The sequence below is a fragment of the Pongo abelii genome, chromosome 18, assembly GCF_028885655.2.
Source record: "Pongo abelii isolate AG06213 chromosome 18, NHGRI_mPonAbe1-v2.0_pri, whole genome shotgun sequence".
In the NCBI taxonomy this organism is placed as follows: Eukaryota; Metazoa; Chordata; class Mammalia; order Primates; family Hominidae; genus Pongo; species Pongo abelii.
Genome location: NC_072003.2, coordinates 61,138,441 through 61,161,299, shown reverse-complemented (window position 1 = coordinate 61,161,299; position 22,859 = coordinate 61,138,441). Strand labels below are relative to the sequence as shown.

General features: G+C 35.6%; 1 protein-coding gene across 3 annotated transcripts in view; it reads left to right on the top strand.

Annotated features, from left to right (window-relative positions):
* CDH8 (cadherin 8) overlaps positions 1-22,859 on the top strand; it is a 391,459-nt gene that overhangs the window by 228,285 nt on the left and 140,315 nt on the right. For all 3 annotated transcript variants that reach the window (XM_054534013.2, XM_054534011.2, XM_054534012.1), the window contains exon 8: positions 16,083-16,219. In XM_054534013.2, coding sequence (XP_054389988.1) covers positions 16,083-16,219 — 137 coding nt within the window. The remainder of the gene's footprint in view (positions 1-16,082; positions 16,220-22,859) is intronic.

Here is a 22,859-nt window from a genome sequence, read left to right as displayed (position 1 = left end):
TAAGCTTCCTGTACTTAGTGATATAGCACGTAAACGCAGGACGAGAGTTTAAATCCAAGTTTCTGCTTATCATTGGCCACTATACCTATGCACGCGCTTCTAGATTATGGATTCTTGAAAGTGGAATACGATGATGACAGTGGTGTTTATTGAGCCCATACTTCGTGACAGACACTCTGAAAAGTTGTTTTATGCAGCAAATTATTTATATTTAAGGTAAACATTCCTAGCCCAGAGCAGATACTAGAAATAAGTCAGTTCTTTCATGTAAATCTGCTATAGCCCAATTTTTTTTCCTTTCGTAAACTTGTTTCGAGTGTGTATTGGGTGTCACCATGGCTTTGAGATGGTATGTGATTGTTTCTAAGGAAATCACTTTCTATTGTTTCCCAAGCATTCACCTTGAATAAGGCTGCATGAGCTGCTTAAGTTAAAAGTGGAAATGATGGCCATTCAGTAGGCAGAGAAGGAGGTCAACATAAGATCATTGTGGCCACAGTGCTGTGTTGTCCTAATTCCTCTCTTGAATATAAATACCCGCTCAACACAGAAGCATTGCATTTTTTTTTTTCCTACTGGTATTCTGGCATTTTTATAATTCACCTGAGTTACCAGGGTGGCTGTTCATCAGCAATTCTCCTGAAAGCAGTCTTTATATTCATGATATCTAAGGATGCTAAAGTGAAAATATTTCATACTGTAGAAAACTTGGAATTAATTTAGATAGTAGATGGTGTATTGATTGATTCCCTCAGTCTTGCAATAACTCTCAATTTCGGTAAGGAGCATGTGTGTGTATGTGCGTGTGTTTGTGGTGTGTTTGTGTGTGTAAAGAGCACTTAATAAGCGATCCACTATCTTATAAGATTTATAGGTGCACAATATAGTATTATTAACAATAGGTGCTAAAGTATAATAAAAAAACAATAGGTGCAACACTGTACAGCACATCTTTAGAACTTATTTATTTTGCGTAACTAAAACTTTATGCCTGTTGATTAGCAATGCCCCATTTTCTTTTTCCCCAGTCCCTGGCAACTGCAATCCTTCTCTCTGATTCTTTGGATTTGACTATTTTAGATACCTCATAAAAGCGGAATCATGTAGTATTTGCCCTTTCGTGACTGGCTTATATCTCTTAGTAGAATGTCCTTCATTCATTCATGTTGTTGCGTATTGCAGGATCTCCTTGTTTTTAAAGGCTGAATAGTGTTTCGATGTCTCTCTATACCACATTTTCTTTATCCATTCATCAATGAACGTTTAGGTTGTTTTCCCATTTTGGCTATTGTAAATGCAATGAACATAGGAGTGCTAATATCTTTTTAATATCTTGATTTCAATTATTTGGGATAAATACTCAGAAGTGAGATTTCTGAATTATATAGTGATTCTGTTTTTAAGTTTTTGGGGAACCTCCATACTGTTTTCCATAACAGCTCCACCATTTTGCATTCCCACCAACAGCGTGTAAGAACCTAGTATTTTTAAATAATTAAAACTTGCTTCATTTAATTCTTGCACTCTCATGGCCAAATAAAAATTTGATTCTCCCCAATTTGAAAACAGCACATCGTCGAACACTTTCAAAAAACTCACTATACCTGCGAATTCAACTAATGGTAATTAATTCATTAAGTCTCATGTTCAGAAACTCATTCATTCATTCATTCACATTAATTCATTTATTCATTCATATATATTTTGACTGACATTTTGTCCAATTATTGTCAGCTGAACCTACATTTTGTCAAGAAATTTCTAGAAAGGCACAATATCTGTCTTTGTGAGCCTATAATACAGAGGTTGGCTGAATATCCCCAGAAAAACCAAAGCCCTTCACAGTTGTCTAACTAGTCTTTTTTTTTTTTTTTTTGAGACAGAGTCTCACTCTGTCACCCAGGCTGGAGTACAGTGGCACAATCTCGGCTCACTGCAACCTCAGCCTCTTGGGTTCAAGCAATTCTTCTGCCTTAGCCTCCTGAGTAGCTGGGAACACAGGCATGCACCACCATTCCTGGCTAATTTTTTGTATTTTTAATAGAGACGGGATTTCGCTACGTTGGCCAGGCTGGTCTCAAACTCCTAACCTTCTGATCCGCCCGCCTCGGCCTCCCAAAGTTCTTGGATTACAGGCATAAGCTACTGCTCCCAGCCTTATCTAACTAGTCTTTTATACATGCTCTCTGAAAATGGTAAACAAAATCAAATTGTAGAGCTTTACGGTCACATGGAGGAAAACCTTTCCTAATGAATTTTGAATAGAAGTTCATAGATATCCAAGGATGCCAATAATGTTAAAGTGAAAATATCTCACCCTGTAGAGAACCTTGTAGTAATTTGAAGGGTAGATTTTATTTATTGTTTTCTCACATTTTTATTCGCCCTTCATTTTCTGTCTTTCTCTCTCTCTCTCTCTCTTCTCTGACCATAAAGAAATTATTTGGGTAGAAAAAGGCTCCTTCTTTTCCTTAGAGGAATAATAAATAATATGTGATGCAGGGACCTTAGAATTCTGGAACTAGCAGAACTCAGATAATATTATTTATTAAAGCAGTTAGAGCAACCAGTGGAGCAATTAGAGGCAAAAAGCTGAAAACTTGTAGATGGAATTTTTGATACTCAAAGTGCATGCGAGAAAATGTTAAAATGGTTTCTTTAGGCATAATAACAAAAGCTAGAATGAAATTAAGCAGTGAGAAAGAAACAGTTGGAGTTCAGTGAAATATAATAACTGATTCATAACTAAGGGGTTTATTTCATTATGTGTGGCTCTAAATAGCATCTTCACTTGCAATTGGTTCACAATTGTATCTTCCTATAAATTTTCCATACAGAGGCCTCAAACCATTGTTTACCAAAACATTTTTTATGATATAAAAGTGCATTTATGCCGTTTAAATTTGAAAAATAGATACACAGTCTTTCTCCAAGGGCAGCGAATCCCTAATGGAGCTCTAATAATCACTACTGGGACTAAAGATAGGGTGTCCGGGTCACTTTGAATTCCACGGTCTTTGCTATAGGACTTAACGGGTGAATTGCTAAGGTACATTGCACCCTCTAAGGGGAGAATGTAAGTAGCATCTTTGATTTTGGAACCTTGTGTTTTGCTCTGCACAGCATCTAAAGTATGCTGAGAACCATGCTGATGTAAAAGAGGGCAGTCAGGCTCCAATAATGCAGGATGCAGTGGGTACCCTGACAAATACTGTGATGTTTCCCTGCTTAGAGTGAGGAATTTGTTTCCTTCGTGGTTTTATTGTAAATCTCTGTTTTTTTTTTAACCTGTTCCTTTTCTTCTTCTGATCTCAGTGATGGCTATAATACAGGGGTTTGGAATTGAGGCTGTTGACTGCCTTAGCCAAACCCTAGTCTCTTTACTTTAATCTCTTCACACATTCTTTGATTACAGCAGTATTTCTCTACCAAAATGAACGAAGAAGCAAGAACAAGAAACTGACTTAGATTTGTAGTTTGTACATCAAACTCGAATATGCATTCTTCTATATGACACTAGGTTTTCAGCAAAGAATATGAAAAATATTTTATATGTCTATATTCATGCATATTTAGCATTTTAGTACAGCGCCTTTTGCATATATTTCATTTACATTTACACTTTGTAGCATTAACTCCCTGAATTACACATATTCTTATTCCCATTAAACAAACGTGTTACAGGTTTGAAAGTAGATGGAGTCTGAAATGAAAGCCATTTGTTAGGGATTGCCACCTATGAAAGGAAAGGAGCAAGAGCATGATGGACAGACAGTGAAATCAAACTGCAATTCAATCCAAGCCAAACCTTGGCCCAAACTAGTAGTTTCCTTTGGAATCACTGTTGCCTGTCAGAGGAGTACTACATCATGCCAAAATGGTAGAGCCTTTATATCTCTGTTTGCTTAGTCTTCAGAAAACCTCTGGAGTGGGGATTTTCTGAAACTGAGATGGACCCTAAGTAGTGGGTAGCTGGAGGCTGTCCCCTGACCACACCCCTCACATCTCTGGCACCCTCCTTTGAAGGGCAATCTGCACAGCAGTTCTTCATGTCCATAATGGATACGCACACTGAAACTCTGTAGTAATGAAGTAATTTTACTGAATTCACACAGCTAGCTGTCCAGCTCCCAAATCCACAGTGATTACCATATTGGATAGCACAGGGCACATTTCTCAACCTAACAGTGTCTTCCCTTAGGTAAATATATATCTGTTACACATTTTGAGATGCAAACCTCATAGTGGCAAGTTAAGTTACCTGAAATATTATCAGTGTGGTATACTAGACCTGGCTATTAGTTATAAATAATGATCAAATTACATGTATTCGTAAAATATTTTAAAACTAGTGATCTAAGGTGGTAGAGATTGAACAAGAATCTTGAGAGAGAAACAAAAAAAGAAAGTGCTGATCTAGGGTTTAAAATCAGCTTTTTTTTTCTGATTGGTGAAGCCTCTGTATTCTCTAGGGAACAAAACTTAATAATAATGTTTATATTCTGAGAGAAACAAAGATGCTTGCGTAGGCTGAGCCATGATATCTAACATTATTATACTCATAAGGCAAAATAAATCCTCTATTTTGCATCATGACAAAGGGAGATTGACATCCTTATCTGATGTTCAAATATTTATGAGAGTCATTTTAACTAAACCTTTATTTTTCCTTATATTTCTACATTCTGGTTTGACATGATGTATTATACAACTTTGCTTTTGATAAAGGACAATCAGATTTGACTTAATGTTGCAGAGGAAAATGTAATATTGCATATTTTAAGAAGAGAGCATGTTGGAAATGGAGAGCTTCTATTTTCATTCATCTATCAAATGTTTATTAGCTCTACCCCATGAGTATGAAGTCTGCTTGCTGGGGAATGGGATGGGTCTAGCTGAAGTGCCTTTGAAACAGGTAATAGGGGACAAATCAAGTTTGGGATGATCTACTGAGGTTCATACCTTCATCGTAAATGAGAATACAATTTATGAAAGTCCTTAAAAAGGGTCAAAGTCATGGAAAATATATTTAGTGGTACAAAGCACAGGAAAAGACCTAAATGCCTTTCCAAAGCCAAGGGTCTGAAATTGGACAGAACAAGTGTGGAAGAGAAGCAGGGTGTAGACTGTAGTGAAGAGAATTGTCTGTTTAATGGCAAAAGAGGACACATTTCTGGCTAACATTTATTGGACATCAAATACATGATCTTGCGTTTTGCATTTGTTTAATTGTACAAGACCGAGTGAGACCATGTGGATAGACATTGCGTTTAGGAAAAAGCATTTTTGGTAAAAAACATTTTTGTCCCCAGAATGAATTACATCTGGCAGAACACTGGAATGGTGTGTTTATCCTATTATTATAGTGTATAAATAAGCAAGCACATCATTTGAATATAAATGCGTCTCTAGTTTTCAGGTTGAGAGACCACCAGCCTAGGCAACATGGTGAAACCCCCTATCTATAAAACATACAAAGAAATATCCGGGCGTGGTGGTGCATACCTGTGATCTCAGCTACCCAGGAGGCTGAGGCAAGAGGATCACTTGATCCTGGGAAGTGAAGGTGGCAGTGAGCTGGGATCGTGCCACTGAACTCCAGCCTAGGTGACAGAGGGAGACCTTGTCTTTGGGGGGGAAAAAAAAGAGTTAATAGACCATATCTTGCTTAACAGTTCATTCCCAGTATTTACCAAAACTCCTTATTATTTGGTAAATGGACCTTAATATCCAATTAAAATTTATGACATTTATGATATTTTACAAAACCTATTTTGACATAGTTATACACTACTTTTTAAAATTAATTTTGGTATGCATGCTTTCCTCAAATACATTTTTTTCTATATTGTAAACAATTTTTACCAAAATGGAAACCACTTACATAATCAAATATCACCATCCTCATAACTTTCTAACATTTAATAAGAGTTTATTATGTGACAGATACTATGGTCGAGACATTATACATGTTTCTCTTACTAACTTTATGACAGGGGAAATGCATGTTATCCCCATTTTACAACTATAAACATTGAGAGACAAGAAAGTCTACAATGGGCTACTCCACTAGATTATAGGAAAGATTAAATGAAAAATTAATATACAGGGCTTAGCAGAAAGGCCAAAAATTAGGAAAGATTCAATAAATGCATTAAATATATTATTAAATATGATTACTGGATCTGGTCCTATGGTCTGTACTGTTACATTTTAAGATGCTTTTTTTATACTTCATCATTCTGTTATCTATTCTGTTGTCTATTAGCGTTTGTCAACCTTGGCTCTATTTCCTATGGAGAGAAGTATGATAAGCACGATCAACTGCTCCAAAAAGATATCATTTCAGGGAGGGGAAAGATTCTCTTCACTTGTAGCTAGCCCCTGGCATTGCTGGGTCAATGTGGACCTGTGGACATTCGTAGAAATCGACTGGGCTTCCTGTGTCCTGGGGGTAAGCAGTGAGGATCAAGGTCATCATGAGGGCTTTGGAGTAAGAGAGTTTATCCTCACAACTCCTAACCTCCCATCATAGAGAAGCACACACAAGAGAGAAATCTCAAATAGCCACCAGAACTTCCAGATTCCATGTATTTCCAGAAATATTTAGTCATCTTTTGCTAATATTTATGTGAACATTTCTGATCCATTTGTTGTACTTGAATAATTACATAGAAATGGGTAAAAGAAAACAAGACAGAATTATTTTTAACTTGAAAAGCAATACAGAGTAATTGAACATGTTACAAACATACTATAGGAGTGTTTCTTCAAGATCTCTTCACTTCCTTTGCTTTCCATGTTCAAATAATCACTATGCCTGGTTTATTTTACTTCCTAAGCTCAAACACCATCATCTTTAACTTGAGTAGTGATAACAGCCTCATTTGCTCATCTCTTATCCTTTGATCTCCACACAGCTGCCAAGATGATTTCTACCTCAGTTTCGACCTGTGCTGTTCAATATTGTGGCCACTAGCCAAATACAGCTCATTGAAGTTACAGAAAATTAATTTGAAGTTACAGAAAATTAATTTAAATTAAATAAAGTAAAAATTTCAATTTCTCAGTTACACTAGCTAGATAGCTAGGGTGAAATAGCCACATATAGTTAGTGGTTACCATACTGGATAACACAGAGCATATTTCTACTACCATATAAAGTTCTATGCAATTCAGCTGTGGTTTAGATCATATCACTCCCGAGTTTATATCATATCACTCCTCTTAATATTATGCACACATACAAGCATGATAGTTTTATGATACTCAGCACTAAGGGGCAGTCACTAAAACTTTGTTGACATTAAATAAAAAATCAAATTTGCAATGTAATCCTTTCACAGTGTGTAAAACTGCATTTCATTTTTACATTTTTTGTTACCACATCATCACATTTAGAATTCTCATAATGCACTATTATTTTCCTGGATCCAGGGAAAAAAAGTTCAAATTTTTCAACAGTATTATGTAAACATTGAAGAATTGATCACGAGTCAAACTGAATGTGGGATTTACTCTGGAGCATTTTCTATTTTTTTGTTCCAGTGTTACATAAAAGTATACATGTGATTATGGTTTTATTATGTTATTTTCTAAAAGTGTTTGTGGAACAAACTATAAAACAACACAAACACACTGAAGAAATGAGACCTGAAATGAATTGACATAGATTTGGAATCTGAGACCTCTGTATTTACCCAAAATAATGTAAAGATACATTGATCGTGTTGAGTGAATTTGCTTCACCCTATTGGTGCAAATAGCAAATAGAAATATCACAAAATTATGGCTTTTTCCATGTAGAGCCCTCACACCAGAATCTTTCAAATATGTTTGTTGTTGTTTTAAAAAATCTGGATATTTGGCAGTGTCATCTACAAGTAATGATAAACACTCACCATGATGCCATGTTTTAAAGTACAAAGAAATCTTGATTGCATACTCTCATTTGGGGCATACCTTAACCTTTTAAGACAATCCTGTTGTTCTCATTTTTTAGATGAGGTAATTGAAGTGCTGATATATAAATTGGCATAGCACAGAAGTTATGAATAAAAGAGTTGGTTCCTGGAAAAATCATCAGCTGTTTCGCGCAAATTGCAGTAGAAAGAATGCAGTTCAGAATAACTTTTTTCACCTATTATTCATTTATCTGTTACGGTAATCTGTATGGCTGCTGTGTACATTCCAGACTTAACTGCAGTTTGTTCGTGTTGTACTGGAGTCACAGGGAGTAAAAATGAAAGATCCACGACATTCAAAACTTTGTTCTGAAAGTCTTGAAAGTGTTCTGCATGTATATTGTCACAGATTGATGTTCTTTATTACAAAAAAACAAAATAGAGTAGGAGATGAAGGCTTTGTGTGGATATGTAGCATTGGGTATGAGTTGAGGGAAAGGAAGTAGGAGATGCTTTAAATAAATATATGTTAGCAACAAAAAATCTAATGTAAGTCCACACACACACACACACACACACACACACACAAACACACACAAAGAGGTGGAATTTTTGTGCCAAATATCAGTATGAAATGTATGCAGCTGGGCTGTGTTAATTGAAGAAACATATTACTCTGGTGAAAGTTTCTATTTAATATCAACAGTAGCAGCAATGCAGAAGTATGTTATTTCCCCAATGCAATAATATTCAGTTGGCCATTTTGACCTATTCTCAACCACTACACCAGTGTATTTTCTTAAATTTACTTTTGATCTCTGCAAGCTACTCTGAATTGAATGAACTGGTGACATCGGCTTGTGTCTGTGGTTAGTGTGCTGTGTGTTAAATTATCGTCTTTGAACAAGGTGCTAAGCCATTAGGAATTTTCTTGAATTTGTATCCTTAATTCCGCAAAGTAAAAGGATCAGTTCCTTAGCATTTACTTCCAAGAAATACTACTGTAGATTAGAGGAACGGTGGTATTAAAAGCCAATCAGGATACTTGTTGGATTAAACATGAGAAAGTTTAAATAAGGCTCTTGTGAATATTAGTTATCAAGGACAATGCAGTTTCTAAACTATATCTATTGCAGTAGAAAGGGACTGTCTATTTCTAAAACTTCCATCATTAGAATTGATATTAACATGACCCAAGGAGCCCATTTTCTCACATGCCACTTCCCATTGTGTTAATGAGAAGTTTCTTCTTACTGAGGCAGGAAGATGACTCTCCAATGTGCATGCTATTCTTCTCAAAACTAGCTCTTCTGTCTAAAGCATTTCAAATAATTCTGCAAATGAGCAGCAAATCCAATACATGCACAATTCTCAAGAAATTAGAACAGAAACTTCAATTCTAAAGATAAAAATACTAGATTTTTTTAACCTAAAATAAAACTCGTTAGCCTTTTCAATGTGAAAAGTAGGATCCAAATTAATTTTTTTCTTTCTCTTTTTCTCTCTTATCTATTCCCTTTTTTATTTCTTTTTCTCTCCCATCTATTCCCTTTCCTCATATTTTTAGTACTATGTTTCACAAAAAATAATATTCCATGCTTAATAAATGTTCACACATCCTTCCAGCAAGCCTTTTTTGAGTAACTTCAACAATCTATGTGATGCTATATGAATCAAACATTCTTTCCTTGTGCTTAAAGAGAAAAGGTCAGGCAAATGTTTATACAAAAATAGGAGAGAAAAGTCTTAAGAAAGGGTCAATCAGCAAACTCTAGGGCCAGGTATAAAAGGCTCCTGTAGGTAAGATGTGAGCAAGGAAACATGATATGGCTTCTCATCTCTTTGCTTGAAGTCTATGCTCTATGGGGATACCTATAGTAAGAGATATTTTGAAAATAGTAAACCCTGGTATAGACAAACACCACGAAGAGTTTGGAAATACTTTTTGAGTGTCACATAAAGAATTCTGTCTTTTCCGAAGCTACTAAAACATGTGACTAGTAGTTCTTATTTATTTCTTTTCATTTTTGGATATTCATCTCCACAGTCAATTTGGGCTTTAAGAGAACTCTTACGGATTAAAGAATTGACTCATCATTTATATTTATTTATTTTTGTATCTAAATGTGAATCGTTTATTAACTCATTTACTGCAAAGCAATCCTTGTGAAGCAGACATTTTCTCCTATTTATAGGTGAACATCTGAGATTAAGAGATGGCAAAAACCATAATTACTTTTGCACCAACCTGAGAGTTTCAATGTTATTCCCCCAGGTGAGATTCCACTGAAGACTCTCTGGCTTCTCAGGTTGTTTTTATTCTATTTTATGTGGTGCCACTCAGAAGGATGCTGAGAATCACAGGAAAACAAAGTGGCTTGAGGGTCTACTACTGAGATTTCTACCTCAAATCATGATGCCTGAGAAATTATATGATACAGATACTTTGAATTATGAAATTTAAGTCATTACCCCAGAGTTGTTATTTTTAACCCACTCTTTTTTTTTTTAAAGTATTTTCTGTGATTTGGCTTAAAGAAAGGGCCTATATCAGAGTTTTGTAATGAAGTGTTGTCCTTTATTGATGCTGCAGTTTTATCACACAGTGAAACGAGTAAGAAGAGAGGGGAGGAATTAAAATGGTGGAGGGTATGGTGGGAGCTGTGAGGACCAAAAAAAAGCAGACTGAATCTTTGCAGCTAGAAATGGGGTTGGCATAACTGTGGTATGGGGGTGGGGAGGAGGGTAATTGGGACAGCATTTGCTGAGAGCATTCCAAAAACGGCATCCTTTCTGATTTTGTGATTAATCTTATAACTAAGATTAAAGGCTTATAGGCTACTCAACATGAATACAAAAATCAACCTAATAAACCTTTGAATCTTCAATGATCAGTTCAAGGACAGAGATTTTGGTTAGAAAAGTTGGTGGAAAAAAAATACTGGTACCAGAAATGCAGAGATTGGTTCCTATTCATTCTCCCTTCCCAGCTTCATCATTCATCACTTAAATCAAATTCCTCTATTTTCCTGTGTACACGCAGGACACTAACATTAAGACCTAGAAGAACTTCTTTAAGGACAGAGAAGTAAAGAGTGAAAGGAAAACTACCTTGGACCTTAGAAAAAGTCAGGGAATCATCAATAGAAATCTTACTGTCTTTTCCTTATAAATAATGCTAACACTAAAGCTTTTAAAATACATGTTTACAGAGCTTTTGTTTTGGTGTCAGACCCTTAATAAGTATTTTATAAGCATTACCTCATTTAAAGTTCATAAATCATGTTATAATCCCCATTTTACAGATCAGGGAACAGTAATAACATAACTAAATCACATATACGACAATAATGAGACTAAGATGAGAACTCAGGGTAACTGAGGACCCATGTTTTTTGTGAGGAGATTATGAGTATATGAGCAGCCTATGGACTAAGACTCTCCTGGCAGCCTAAAGAAACACGCAGAAATCCAGGTCATGTCTTCAAGCAGCAGAGCAGAGTTTGTGAGAAAATGAAGGTGGATTTAAAGTTTATTCATAGGCCTGTAAAGAACTTGGGAGATGGAAGCTTTTATCCTCTGGCTTTCAGGGAAGTTCTAAATTCTTACCATCTTATTCAATAAATCGTCCTTACTTAGATATTGCATTTTAATATTTAGGTGTCTAAGATATGTTCAAATCATTATATTCCAAGATGAGAAAAATAATCACTTGTTATATTCTGTTTTGTAGTCCATTTGGGCTTCTATACAAAATGCAAAATACAAAATAGACTGGATGGCTTATAAACTGTATAGAAATTAATTTCTTGTGTTAGTGGGGATATGAATTAGTTCAACCATTGAACTAATTGTGGCAGTGTGGTGATTCCTCAGTTACCTAGAGACAGAAATATCATTTGACCCAGCAATTCCATTACTGGGTATATACCCAAAGGAATATAAATCATTCTGCATAGGTTAATTGCAGCACTGTTCACAATACCAAAGACATGGAATCAACTGAAATACCCATCAACAATAGACTGGATAAGGAAAATGTGGCACACATATACCATGGAATACTATGCAGCCATAAAAAAGAATGAGATCATGTCCTTTGCAGGGACATGGATGGAGCTGGAGGCCATTATCCTTAGCAAACTAATTCAGGAACATAAATCCAAATACCACATATTCTCACTTATAAGAGGGAACTAAATGATGAGACATATGGACACATAAAGGGGAACACTGGGGCCTGCTAGAGGGTAGAGGGAGGGAGGAGGGAGAGGATCAGAAAAAATAACTAATGGATACTAGGCTTAAGACCTGGGTGATGAAATAATCTGTACAACAAACCCCCATGACACACATTTACCTATGTAATAAACCTGCACATCCTGCACACGTAACTCTGAGCTTAAAGTTAAAAAAAAGAAATGAATTAATCAAAATTCTGAAGGTTGGGAAGTCCAAGATTAGCATGCCAGTGTGATCGGATTCAGGTAAGGGCCTTCTTCTCGGTTGCAGACAATCAACTTCTCACTGTGTCCTCACAATGGAGGAAGGGGGCTTGCTAGATCCCTGGGGTCTTTTTTATAAGGGAACTAATTTCATTTGTGAGGGCTTCACATCCTAATCACCTCCTGAAAGCCCCACCTTCTAATGTGATCACCTTGGGAGTTACGATTTCAACATATGTGTTTTGGGAATCACACAAACATTCAAATCATAGAATGTTGTGTCCCAGTTTGGGGTTCAGAAAATTGAGTACATGTGTAGGCATTCAAGGATGTCACCATGATACAAATGATATGAGGGCCCTTCACACTGTGTTATACACAGCGGTCAGCACACACGTGTTGGTGAAGTGTGCCATACCTATCATCTCATGTGATCCTCACAGCAATCTTGTTAGCCAGGGACTATTACTATCCCCATTTTATGCATGAATAAGATAAGCCCTTTATGTATTTGGCTTATGCATGAACTTCACAATGACTCAGAAGTGAGTATTCATTCTGGTTCCGCTGTTTAACAGTTGTGTTACCTAAAATGTCCTAGTCTCTAAGAGTTTTATTTTTCTGTTATTCATTATATAAGAAACCAAGAAAAGAAGGGTGGGAGAAGGAAAAGGAATCTAGCACTGTGCTTGGTACAAATCTGGTGTTTCATGCATGCTTGTTGACCAAAACGTTGAGTCAGAATTTTTGTGCTGTTTAGTCATTCTTGGGAGCTGTTATCATAAAGTCTACTAGGCAATAAAATGTGTGAAATTTCTACAGAAGCAGCAGGAGTTTTCCAAAATAGTTGAGGTAGACTTTAAAGTGAATTTTAAACTAAGTCATTTCTTTCCCATCAAGTTCCTTCTATTGTGTAATCTGGTAATATTGTGACATTCCTACCTCTGATCTCACTAAAGGGCTGTATTTATAGACTATTTTATAAATTCCTATGACTCACCCCATAAAGTCTGTCATGATCTGGAACTTTAAAAAATGAGAAAAATATCTCTGCCTTTGTTAGAGTTATGGGAGTTAAATAACACACATTTTTTAAAGTTTTCTGCCATTTATAAATTGCTAAGGAGGGGCATTCTTCACTACCTTCTAAATAGGGAAGTTTATTAATATATCATTTAATGAGAGATGATGATGACAATGATGATTACGAGCCTATTTTTAGTACATACTAAGTGCCAGAGATTGAATTAAGCTTTGTTTTTAGACTTCACAACTGTTCCTGGGATATAAATAATTCCTATTTCACCAGCAAATAAATTGAGGCTCAGTGAATTTATTAATTATCTTAGAAACAGCAATACATAAGTAATAGAGATATAATTTGCTCCAAATTTGAGTTCTGCATGACGCATATTTGAATAAGAGATTCACAAACAACAACATTTTTTTAATGCCAACTTCCAAATACCCTGCTTTTGCTCCCCATGCTTCTTTGGGGCTAGAAATTCTAGGCAATTACTGGACAGCAACCAAATAGCCATGGAACGTGCTTCTGATTTGGGATTCATGAGTATCAGTGATTAGACTGATTCTTGCTTACTGTGGCCTCTGGGAAACTGGTTGACGCATGGATGTGTGAAATATCAGCAGTGAGATAATAAAATTACTAGAACCAGAAATGCCTGCAAGTTTATTTATGAATATAATGCAGAAAGTGATAATTAATCCTCTGGACATCTTTTAGCTCTTTTAAGAGTCAGAGTACACATGATATCTGAAGCAAAACACATATCTGTTTAGTTATTTTACAGTTAAACTTGGAATATCATTGGTTGAATCAGCCATCATTATTCCCCAGGAAAATGACTTTTGGTCTTCTTTCCATAATACAACACATTTAAACACTTTGCAGTAAACACATCCTCATGTTCAGGATTTTGTTGAGAGCACTGTTAACTTACCTGTCTCTCAGTTCTTAAATTCTATCTGAATTTCTTCAATTATCCTGGGGATTGAGGATGGGAGTGATTTGTAAATGCCTAATGTACAGGTACAAGTCAGTGTCTTAGTTTTTATTTGTAGTGAAGTCATTACTAAATGGGCAGTTATTATTTCATTTTATAATATATTTTTTCAAATGATTTCTCAATAAACAATTGCCAAAAATTAAGTCATTCTAACTATTATTCCAAATATTTTAATTATGCTTATATTTGGTGGGCAGGATTTAACAAGAAGGTCTTTTTACAATGACTTTTGAATCTAGTATAAATGATATGCATACCTTCTCTAATGAAAAAGAAATAGCTAAAACGAGAAGGAAAAATCCATTAATATATCTATCTATACCTATCTAGCTATCTAACTAGTAACTTGCTGTACAGTTACTTATCTAGCTATCTTCATAGGTAGGTATAGGTACAAACTGGTAGATGCATATTCATATACATACATACATAATGTTTTCAATGAACTCTACTAAAATATTAACAGTGCAAAATTATAGTGGGAGGATTATGGAGAATTTTTTTTATAATGGCATAGTCTTATTCTTTGTCATATAATAAGTATCTATAAAGAACATGTATAAGAAATGTGCTCAGTACTAACTAGCATGGACCATGCTTCAGCTTTGAGTTTAATGAGTATCAATGAATAGAGAGATTTCGTGTGCACTTCCTAAGACATCATCTCAATCATGAAGGCCTTCTTCAGTCTTTCTTCCTGAAATGCAATTGCATACATCCTTCTTTGGGCGTCCATCCTATCCTGTTTTAGTGCATCACTGCTTACTTATGGGCCAATAGTCCGCCTTGTAGTCTTTAAAACTTAAAGATTATTGGGTCCAGCATTCCATAGCTAGGAAACGAATCTTGGTGTATAAAAAAGATATTAATAAATGTCGTGAGAATAATTTCTTTTCTTTGTCTTGATACTACCCTGATACTTAGTGGTCCTGAGAAGCAGTTTGCTCTAGACACCACACATCTCACGTATTTTCTTATCTGGATGAGTTTGCTTGATAAAAGAACTACTAATAAGTCCCTTTGAAATTCTTAATTTAGTAGACTGTAGTGTTTAAATATGTTAAAATATCGATTCTAACTTTTAAAAAACACCAACTATAGAATAAATAACTATTTAAAAACAACCATAGAATCAACAACTATCCAATTTCTATGGACTGAGACTAATAGAAAACCTAAATACACACTTTACTTAAAAAGAAAATAAAACAAAACAAATGACCACCACCAACAACAAAATGAAATCCCATAAATGCCGTACAGTCAAATGAAAGTTTAACAAAATACATGTTTTATTTGAACGGACATACGTAACATGCTGCCTAGTGCCATCCTGCTTTGGGCTTGAATTCATTGTTTTATATGATGTTTTGTGGCAACTGCTAATTATCATAAGCTGTCCAATAAATGTGATGGATTGTCCAATTAACTCTTCATCAGCATCCATTTTTGAAGATGCTATCTATTGAAACTGATGGCAGTTTATGACCTACATGTTGCATATGTAGCTAATTGCTCCTTGGACAATAATTATTAAGTTTCTTGTGCCTCATTCAGTCATTTTATTTTATAAATTATGATGCCACTGAGCTTCCCAATTCATTTGACTTCGCAACTATGGCTCTCCAAGGATTACTAAAGGTCTGCTGTGGAATGTATGGATCATATAAACATTGAAGTAGATTACAGATGTGTCTGTTTTGTAGGTTTTCCATCGACCGGCACACTGACCTGGAGAGGCAGTTCAACATTAATGCAGACGATGGGAAGATAACGCTGGCAACACCACTTGACAGAGAATTAAGTGTATGGCACAACATAACAATCATTGCTACTGAAATTAGTAAGTGCCTGGATTTGTTTATTTCTTCCTTGTGTGACTGAGTTCAATTTATGCCTATTAATAATGTGATAAGCAGCCCCTGTTTCTGTTAGATACCTTGGCATTGGAACTTATTTGATTGTTCCCAAGGAGCCTTTGAATGTATCATCTCGACACAAAATAACTTACACTGTGGTAAATTACTGAAATGTTTCAGGATATGTGAGAAGGAAACATTCTTATACCCATTATTCAGCCATTAAAAACAATGTTTTGCATTTTAAAGTAAGAGGAAAAGATTTAGTATAAAACAGTAGGTTAAAAGAAATTCAAGAACTATACACTATAATTTAAATAATTGGACACACATATACATATAGCATGGTACATACAATATAGAAACAATTACATATTTAAATCATACACATGCACACATACATGTGGAAAATATAGACGGAAGCTTTATCAATATATATTACTTTGGGTAGGAGAGATTATAGATAATTTTTTGTTTTTTCAGAGTCTAATGTATTTTACACAGTAATCATGGACTGTTTAAAATTATATCAATATAAATTCAATGTAATTTTTTTCATACGTTTTGTGAAAACATTTGAACTATTTTATTATAGGGGGAGGAGAGTCTAGGGTTGTTAAAATAACTTGTTAATCTTTTTATTGACTTTTTTTTGCTTCTTTGCACTCGATAAAACTATGATGGAGTCTCTAAACAATAGCTATATGGTGAAATTTGGTGCCAAACTGTCTTTGAGAGCTTACATCTACTTTACCAACTTTTATTATACGAAAAAATGGAAAATGGACATGATGTTCATTTTATTTCCTAGCAAAATACATGTTGCTTATTATCTGAATATCTTCTTTCTATAAAGGACCTCGAAGTTGTGCACAAATTCAAAGGAGACAATAAATTCCAAGAGAGTTGGGGTAAAGGGAATTTGAATAAGAAAATAAAAATCAATGTTAAGAAAGATTCATGGGCACATATACTATATAGAGAAATATAGATGATAATTGTAGGAAATATGCCCTCAAATTCACTCACTGCCTGGCACCTAATGTGAAAACAGGGGAAATATCTCTGTGAAAAAATGATTACTTTGTTTGTATTAAAAAAAGAGTAATCCAGGTGTTCAGGAGAAGCAATGTTTTTTCTGGTTTTGTGATGTGAGGAAAATATCCTCTACCAAGCCTTATAAAAAAGAACGCTTGTGTGAAAGAGTGAAGATTCAAGAGTGAAGAATGTTTGTTTCTTATAGCAGCCTTGAGTGCAGGCAGAGAACATGCAGTCAAGTTGATATGTAGTTTCAACACTACCAAACTCTGGCTCTGGATAGAAACAGAGCTTTGGAAACTTTGCTGTTTTTCCTGCCTTAGGAGTACTATTTTCTTCCCTAGTGTCTTACCATCACGGCAGTTTCCCCTTGTACCATGAACAGAAGAAGCAAATAAAGCATGCCATTTGGTGATTTTGGTTTATTAGAAGTGTTAACCTCATTTAGAAAGATGTAGACGTAATTTTTTAAATAATTTACCATGTTGAAGCCTGATTATCACCTTAAGCCTCTCAGAAAAGCTGTATCTATTTAGATGACTTAAGGCTTTATAAAAAGCTCAAAAAAAACCAGTCTTCTTTAATGTGGATAGTCAATAATTACTTTATAAAGAATTTTCACATATACCGAAAACAATCTAGTAGAGTTAAACTTAATTCATGTTACCTTTGAGATAGATCTCTCTCTGTTGCCCAGGCACTATCATAGCTCCCTCCACCCTCTATCTCCTGGGCTCAAGTGATCCTCCTGCTTTAGACTCCCTAGTATCTGGGCCTACAGGCACAAGCCATCATGCCTGGCTAATTATAGTTTTTGTTGTTGTTGTTGTTGTTGTTGTTTTTAAGAAACAGGGTCCCACCATGTTGCCCAGGCTAATCTTGAACTCCTCACCTCCACTGATCCTCCTGTTGGGATTACAAACATGATGCACAACCAAGGCCCATGCCACCTTTTTAAAATGAGATAGATTCCTTTACTTAAATATCCATCAAGGTTTATGAGTTATCAGCAAAATGTACTCAAAGCAGTGAATACACAGAGCTTTGCTTAAGAAACATTTCAGGACAATCCAGAAACAAAAGACTCATTTTCGAGAAATCCCACACAAGTAAGAAAAACAGATACAAAAATAGCTGCTCCAGGGCATTGAGCTGTTAGCTGCAGAGTGACAAGGCTACCAAGCTCAGTCAGGGAAGATGTTCATTTGTTCATTCATTCAATAATTATTTATTAAGTCTTTACTATTGCTAAGCACTCATCTAGTGACTGAGGATATAGCAGGGAGTAAAGTAGGCATAAATCCTGCTCCTCTTGGAGTTTTCTTTCCAGTGGCACCTGGGAATACCTGTATATCAAAAGGTAAATTGGAACCTGTTGATATATCCGTAAAGAAAGGCGCAGAGGTAAGGAAGAAGACGATGAGTGTTGAGAATTCAAGCAATTCCACATTGATGGTGTGAAAATAAATGCAACTACTGACCTCCTTCAATGAGGATATGATGATATTAAAAATTACTTCAAAACACATATGAAAAATCAAGACTTTATGTATTTTAGTAAAATAACTAGTTAAGATTTTTAAGTGGTGTTAATATTATTATTATAAACACAATATAACCAAATTACCGAAAATATCAAAAGTAGACCAGATAAAATTTTCTGAATGTTTTTAGAGAAATGATTCAGTCATATCCCTGATTCAGGTTTATAGTTGGCTTCATATGGAGAATGAACACATTGTACCTGTGCTCATATGCTGAGCCTCAGCTTGCTCATGAACCATAGAGAATTTAAAATATGTGCCCAATCATACATTGATTCCATTCAAATCAATGAATGGGAGTTGATGGGAGTTGTCTCACTTTTTTTTTTTTGTCAGAGATTGAATACTAAACAAACTACACAGGTGCATTTTGGCCAAGAAACAAGCTTAATTCATGTTAAACATCTTAAGAAATATTAGACTGTAAACTTAAAAATCTGTCTGTTTGAATTTTTGCAGATTTCTTTCTTAGAACAAACAAGGATGAGAATACAAAAGAAAGCTTTAAATTTTAGCTGTAAAATAGTAGCTGGGGTAAATTTGAAAACTTTAAGTGTACAATTAAACCATCTATTTTCTTAATCATAAAGGGAAGTGGAAATCATAAGATCACAGAGAAATTTAAAAAATTGAAATGACTATGAACATAGCTTAGAAACTTGTTTTGACTTGATTTGATTATTTAGCCCATCACATGATGTTTATCTTCCAAAGCCACAGACCATGTCTTGGGGAAAAAAATTAAAAGGAGATTTATAGAATTTGTCTGAGATGAATATTTAAAACCATTCAGAATAACAGAACCCCATAGGGGGAAGTTCTAATAATGATAAAGAAAAAGTCATTCCAGGGAGAACAATTTAAAATGACTCTCAGAATGCTATCTCATCAGATAAAAGATTTAAACAAATGAAATTAGGCTAAAAAGTGGATTTTAGAGAAGTCCATCTGTTATCTCTTAATGAGAATGGAGATGTCATTCTTTATCCTCTTGTGTCAGATTCACTTAACCAAGGCTGAGATGCTTCACTGTGTTTATTACCCAAGTATTTCAGTGGTAGTGGATCTAACATGTCATCCTGATCAACTGGCACATCTTATCACATGAGCTGGCAGGTAGATGTCCATGTGCTAACAAGAGATTAGGTTTGTATCGTATATCTCTGCTAGTAGCAACCCCATTCCCTGAAACTACAGTGCATGGCTGCTATTTACCATGATGATGAAGATTTAAGGTAAATTTAGCTGAATAATGAAAACAATGAGAAAATAAACTGAAAAAAGCCCGTCAATGCATTTAATTCTCATAACATTTGCTGAAAAGTGACTACTATTATTATAAGCTTTTTCCAGGCAAAGAAACTCAGATACAGGTTAAGTAACTTGTCAAAATTTCATAGAGGGCAAGGATGAGAGTGGAGGTACAAGATCAGCTCTTTGTTTAACTGCAGAATATACGTCCTTAAACACCTTCCACAGAAACCTCACTTCAATCTTCTTTCCTCTTTATCTTCTTGCTCAGTTTGAGCTTCTGATACTGCTACATCATTTCTTGAATCAAGTGAATGAAATCGTTTTTCTGTGCAAAGGAGAAGGCTAGGGCTAGGACAAGGGTGAGGTGAAAGAATGAAAAAGCATGCATTTTATTATGGAGAGTAAGAATATTGCCTAATAAACATAGCAGAGCTTTGGAACTTTTATAACCAGAATCCTAGTCCCATTTTATAAATTAGGAAACTGAAGAACATAGAATCGAGAACACAGCATAGTACATTTTAGGAGACTGTTTTTCAAAGCAGACCATTGATTAGAATTGCCTAGAAAATTGTCTAAAACAAACAAACAAGAAATAGTCCAGACTTTTTTTGAGACCTCTTAAATTAGAATCTCAAGGGAGAGTTTCAGGAATTTACTTCTCACAACTTCTTCCTTGTTTCCCTCACCATGCACACACACACACATACACAAATAAACAAACATTAAAATTTGACAATACTGCAAAGGGAGGCAAAGAAAGATGAGGCATTATTGGTTTGTTTGGTCTTTTTTTTTTTTTAATTTTCCCATGCTGATTATAGCCATAGGACAATAAAGAATACTGAGAATGTGGGAATCAATTTGCTTAGAATAGAGTCTCTGCAGGGGCATTTTAGATGCACTGAATGCTCATTTTCAAGTGTCCTTCACAGAGAACGTGATGGTGTGGAATAGAAAGTTGCAAAACTCTCTGACACTCTGTACCTGGGAGCAGGCAATTGGCATGGCATTTGCAGAAAGTACACGACTATTGGTTACCTGAAAGTATTGCAAAGCAAGAAGCATATAATTGCCCATTAAATTAATCTCTTTGAGTTAGTGATAATGCATTGCTCTGGCCCACTACAGCGGGCTGCACACATTATTGCAAATGAAGCTTTTCGCTAATGATGGTTAAATCTCTCAGGGAAAACACTAGTTTTATAGCACTTAAGGATTGTTTTTTCCTGGCATGGGGCCCAGTTGCCAGAATAATTGCTTTGTCCAACCCAGGCTACTTCAAAAAAAATATATCTTTATGGGCAGTTCATTGTTTAGAGGAATCTTGGGTTCTGGAGTTGGATGGAGTTGGAGTCCTTGCCACATTTTGGTCATATAACCTTGCGTACATTATTTCTCTTTTACTCTCAGTTTCCTCATCTATGAATGGAAATGATTACTCTTTAAACTTGTGGGTATAGTGAGAATGGAAATAAAAATGATAGTACTATGTCTTTTAGCAAATAATTTACCTACAATCTTAAGAAAGTGATGGAGACAGTGTATGTTCTTCTGGTCAATACAGCCCTTAACAGGGGCTTTGAATCACAGCTTCATTTAAAATTATTTATTTAATATTTTGTCTGTTACCCTTCCCCCTCCCACAACAAAATAGTTGGTAATTATGGCCTGTGTGTTACTTCTAGGTGCAGTTATGTTTCTGCATTGCATAGCCAATATGTTTGTTCATTGACCTTCTTCTTGCCCTTGGTTGAGGCATGGTAGATTGATCAATGGCTAAACAACGGCCCTCATAATGAAGCAGGCACATGCTTACTAAAGACTTTAGATTTTATATCAAGATTGTGCTTCATATATATCCATCTGTCTCTTATTGCCTGTGACATGGAGCGAGAGCTCCATAAAGATCGATAGCCATTCCTTTGTGCAGGGTGAAGTGGAGATAGTGGGAGAGAAGCTATTATTGAGTTAGATAACACCCATGGAAGAGAAGAGGTGATAAGAGCCTAAAGTGGGCAGTGAAATTTAGGTACAGAGGTGGTTAAGAGGCTCCCAAATATCACACAGCTTGCAGCAGTAGGACTGACAAGCCTGTCTGGGAATATAGTCATGTGGCAAGTTCCTATCTAGATCCCCTACTTTAGATAGGCATGCAGGTGCTCTAAGCTGGAGATCAATGTTCTTAGCAAAGAGAAATACAGTGAAGGAAAGTGAAAACTAAAATATGGAAAGTGAAAGGGAAGCTACAGATTCCTGGGGAGGGAATCAGCATCCAAAGCATGATTTCCTACAGGGAAGAATAGGGGTCCATGTCCTTCCAAGTCCAAGGAGATAAGTGATGCAGGCACAAAATGGATGTAATTCTGCGCATAGCCCATGTCAGTTTTATTCTAATCCTTGTGACTCTCTGGCTACCCCTGCAATGTAGGTGGCAGTGGACTTGACTTGGGAATTTCTCCCTGATTTTTACTTTGTTCTGCAACCATTCTACTAATTTTCTCCTACCACCTCTTCCTTTCATCTTTCCTGCCCTTGTTCCTTCTAGTCTACTTAGAAAGAACATGTGGATTGAGAACGCAGGAATAGATTTTAGCCAGGCATTCCTTTAGGATGTCAGTGTGATTAATAGCCTCCAAGTCCTAAGCTCAAAAATAAGAGTAGATAAGAGGCTCCCATACCTACGTCTTGCCCTTGTCACTCTTTATAAACCACCCTCTCCAAAGCCGTAACAATAACTCTTACTGTAGACAACTATAGACAAAATATGGAAAGAAGGTAAGCAGAA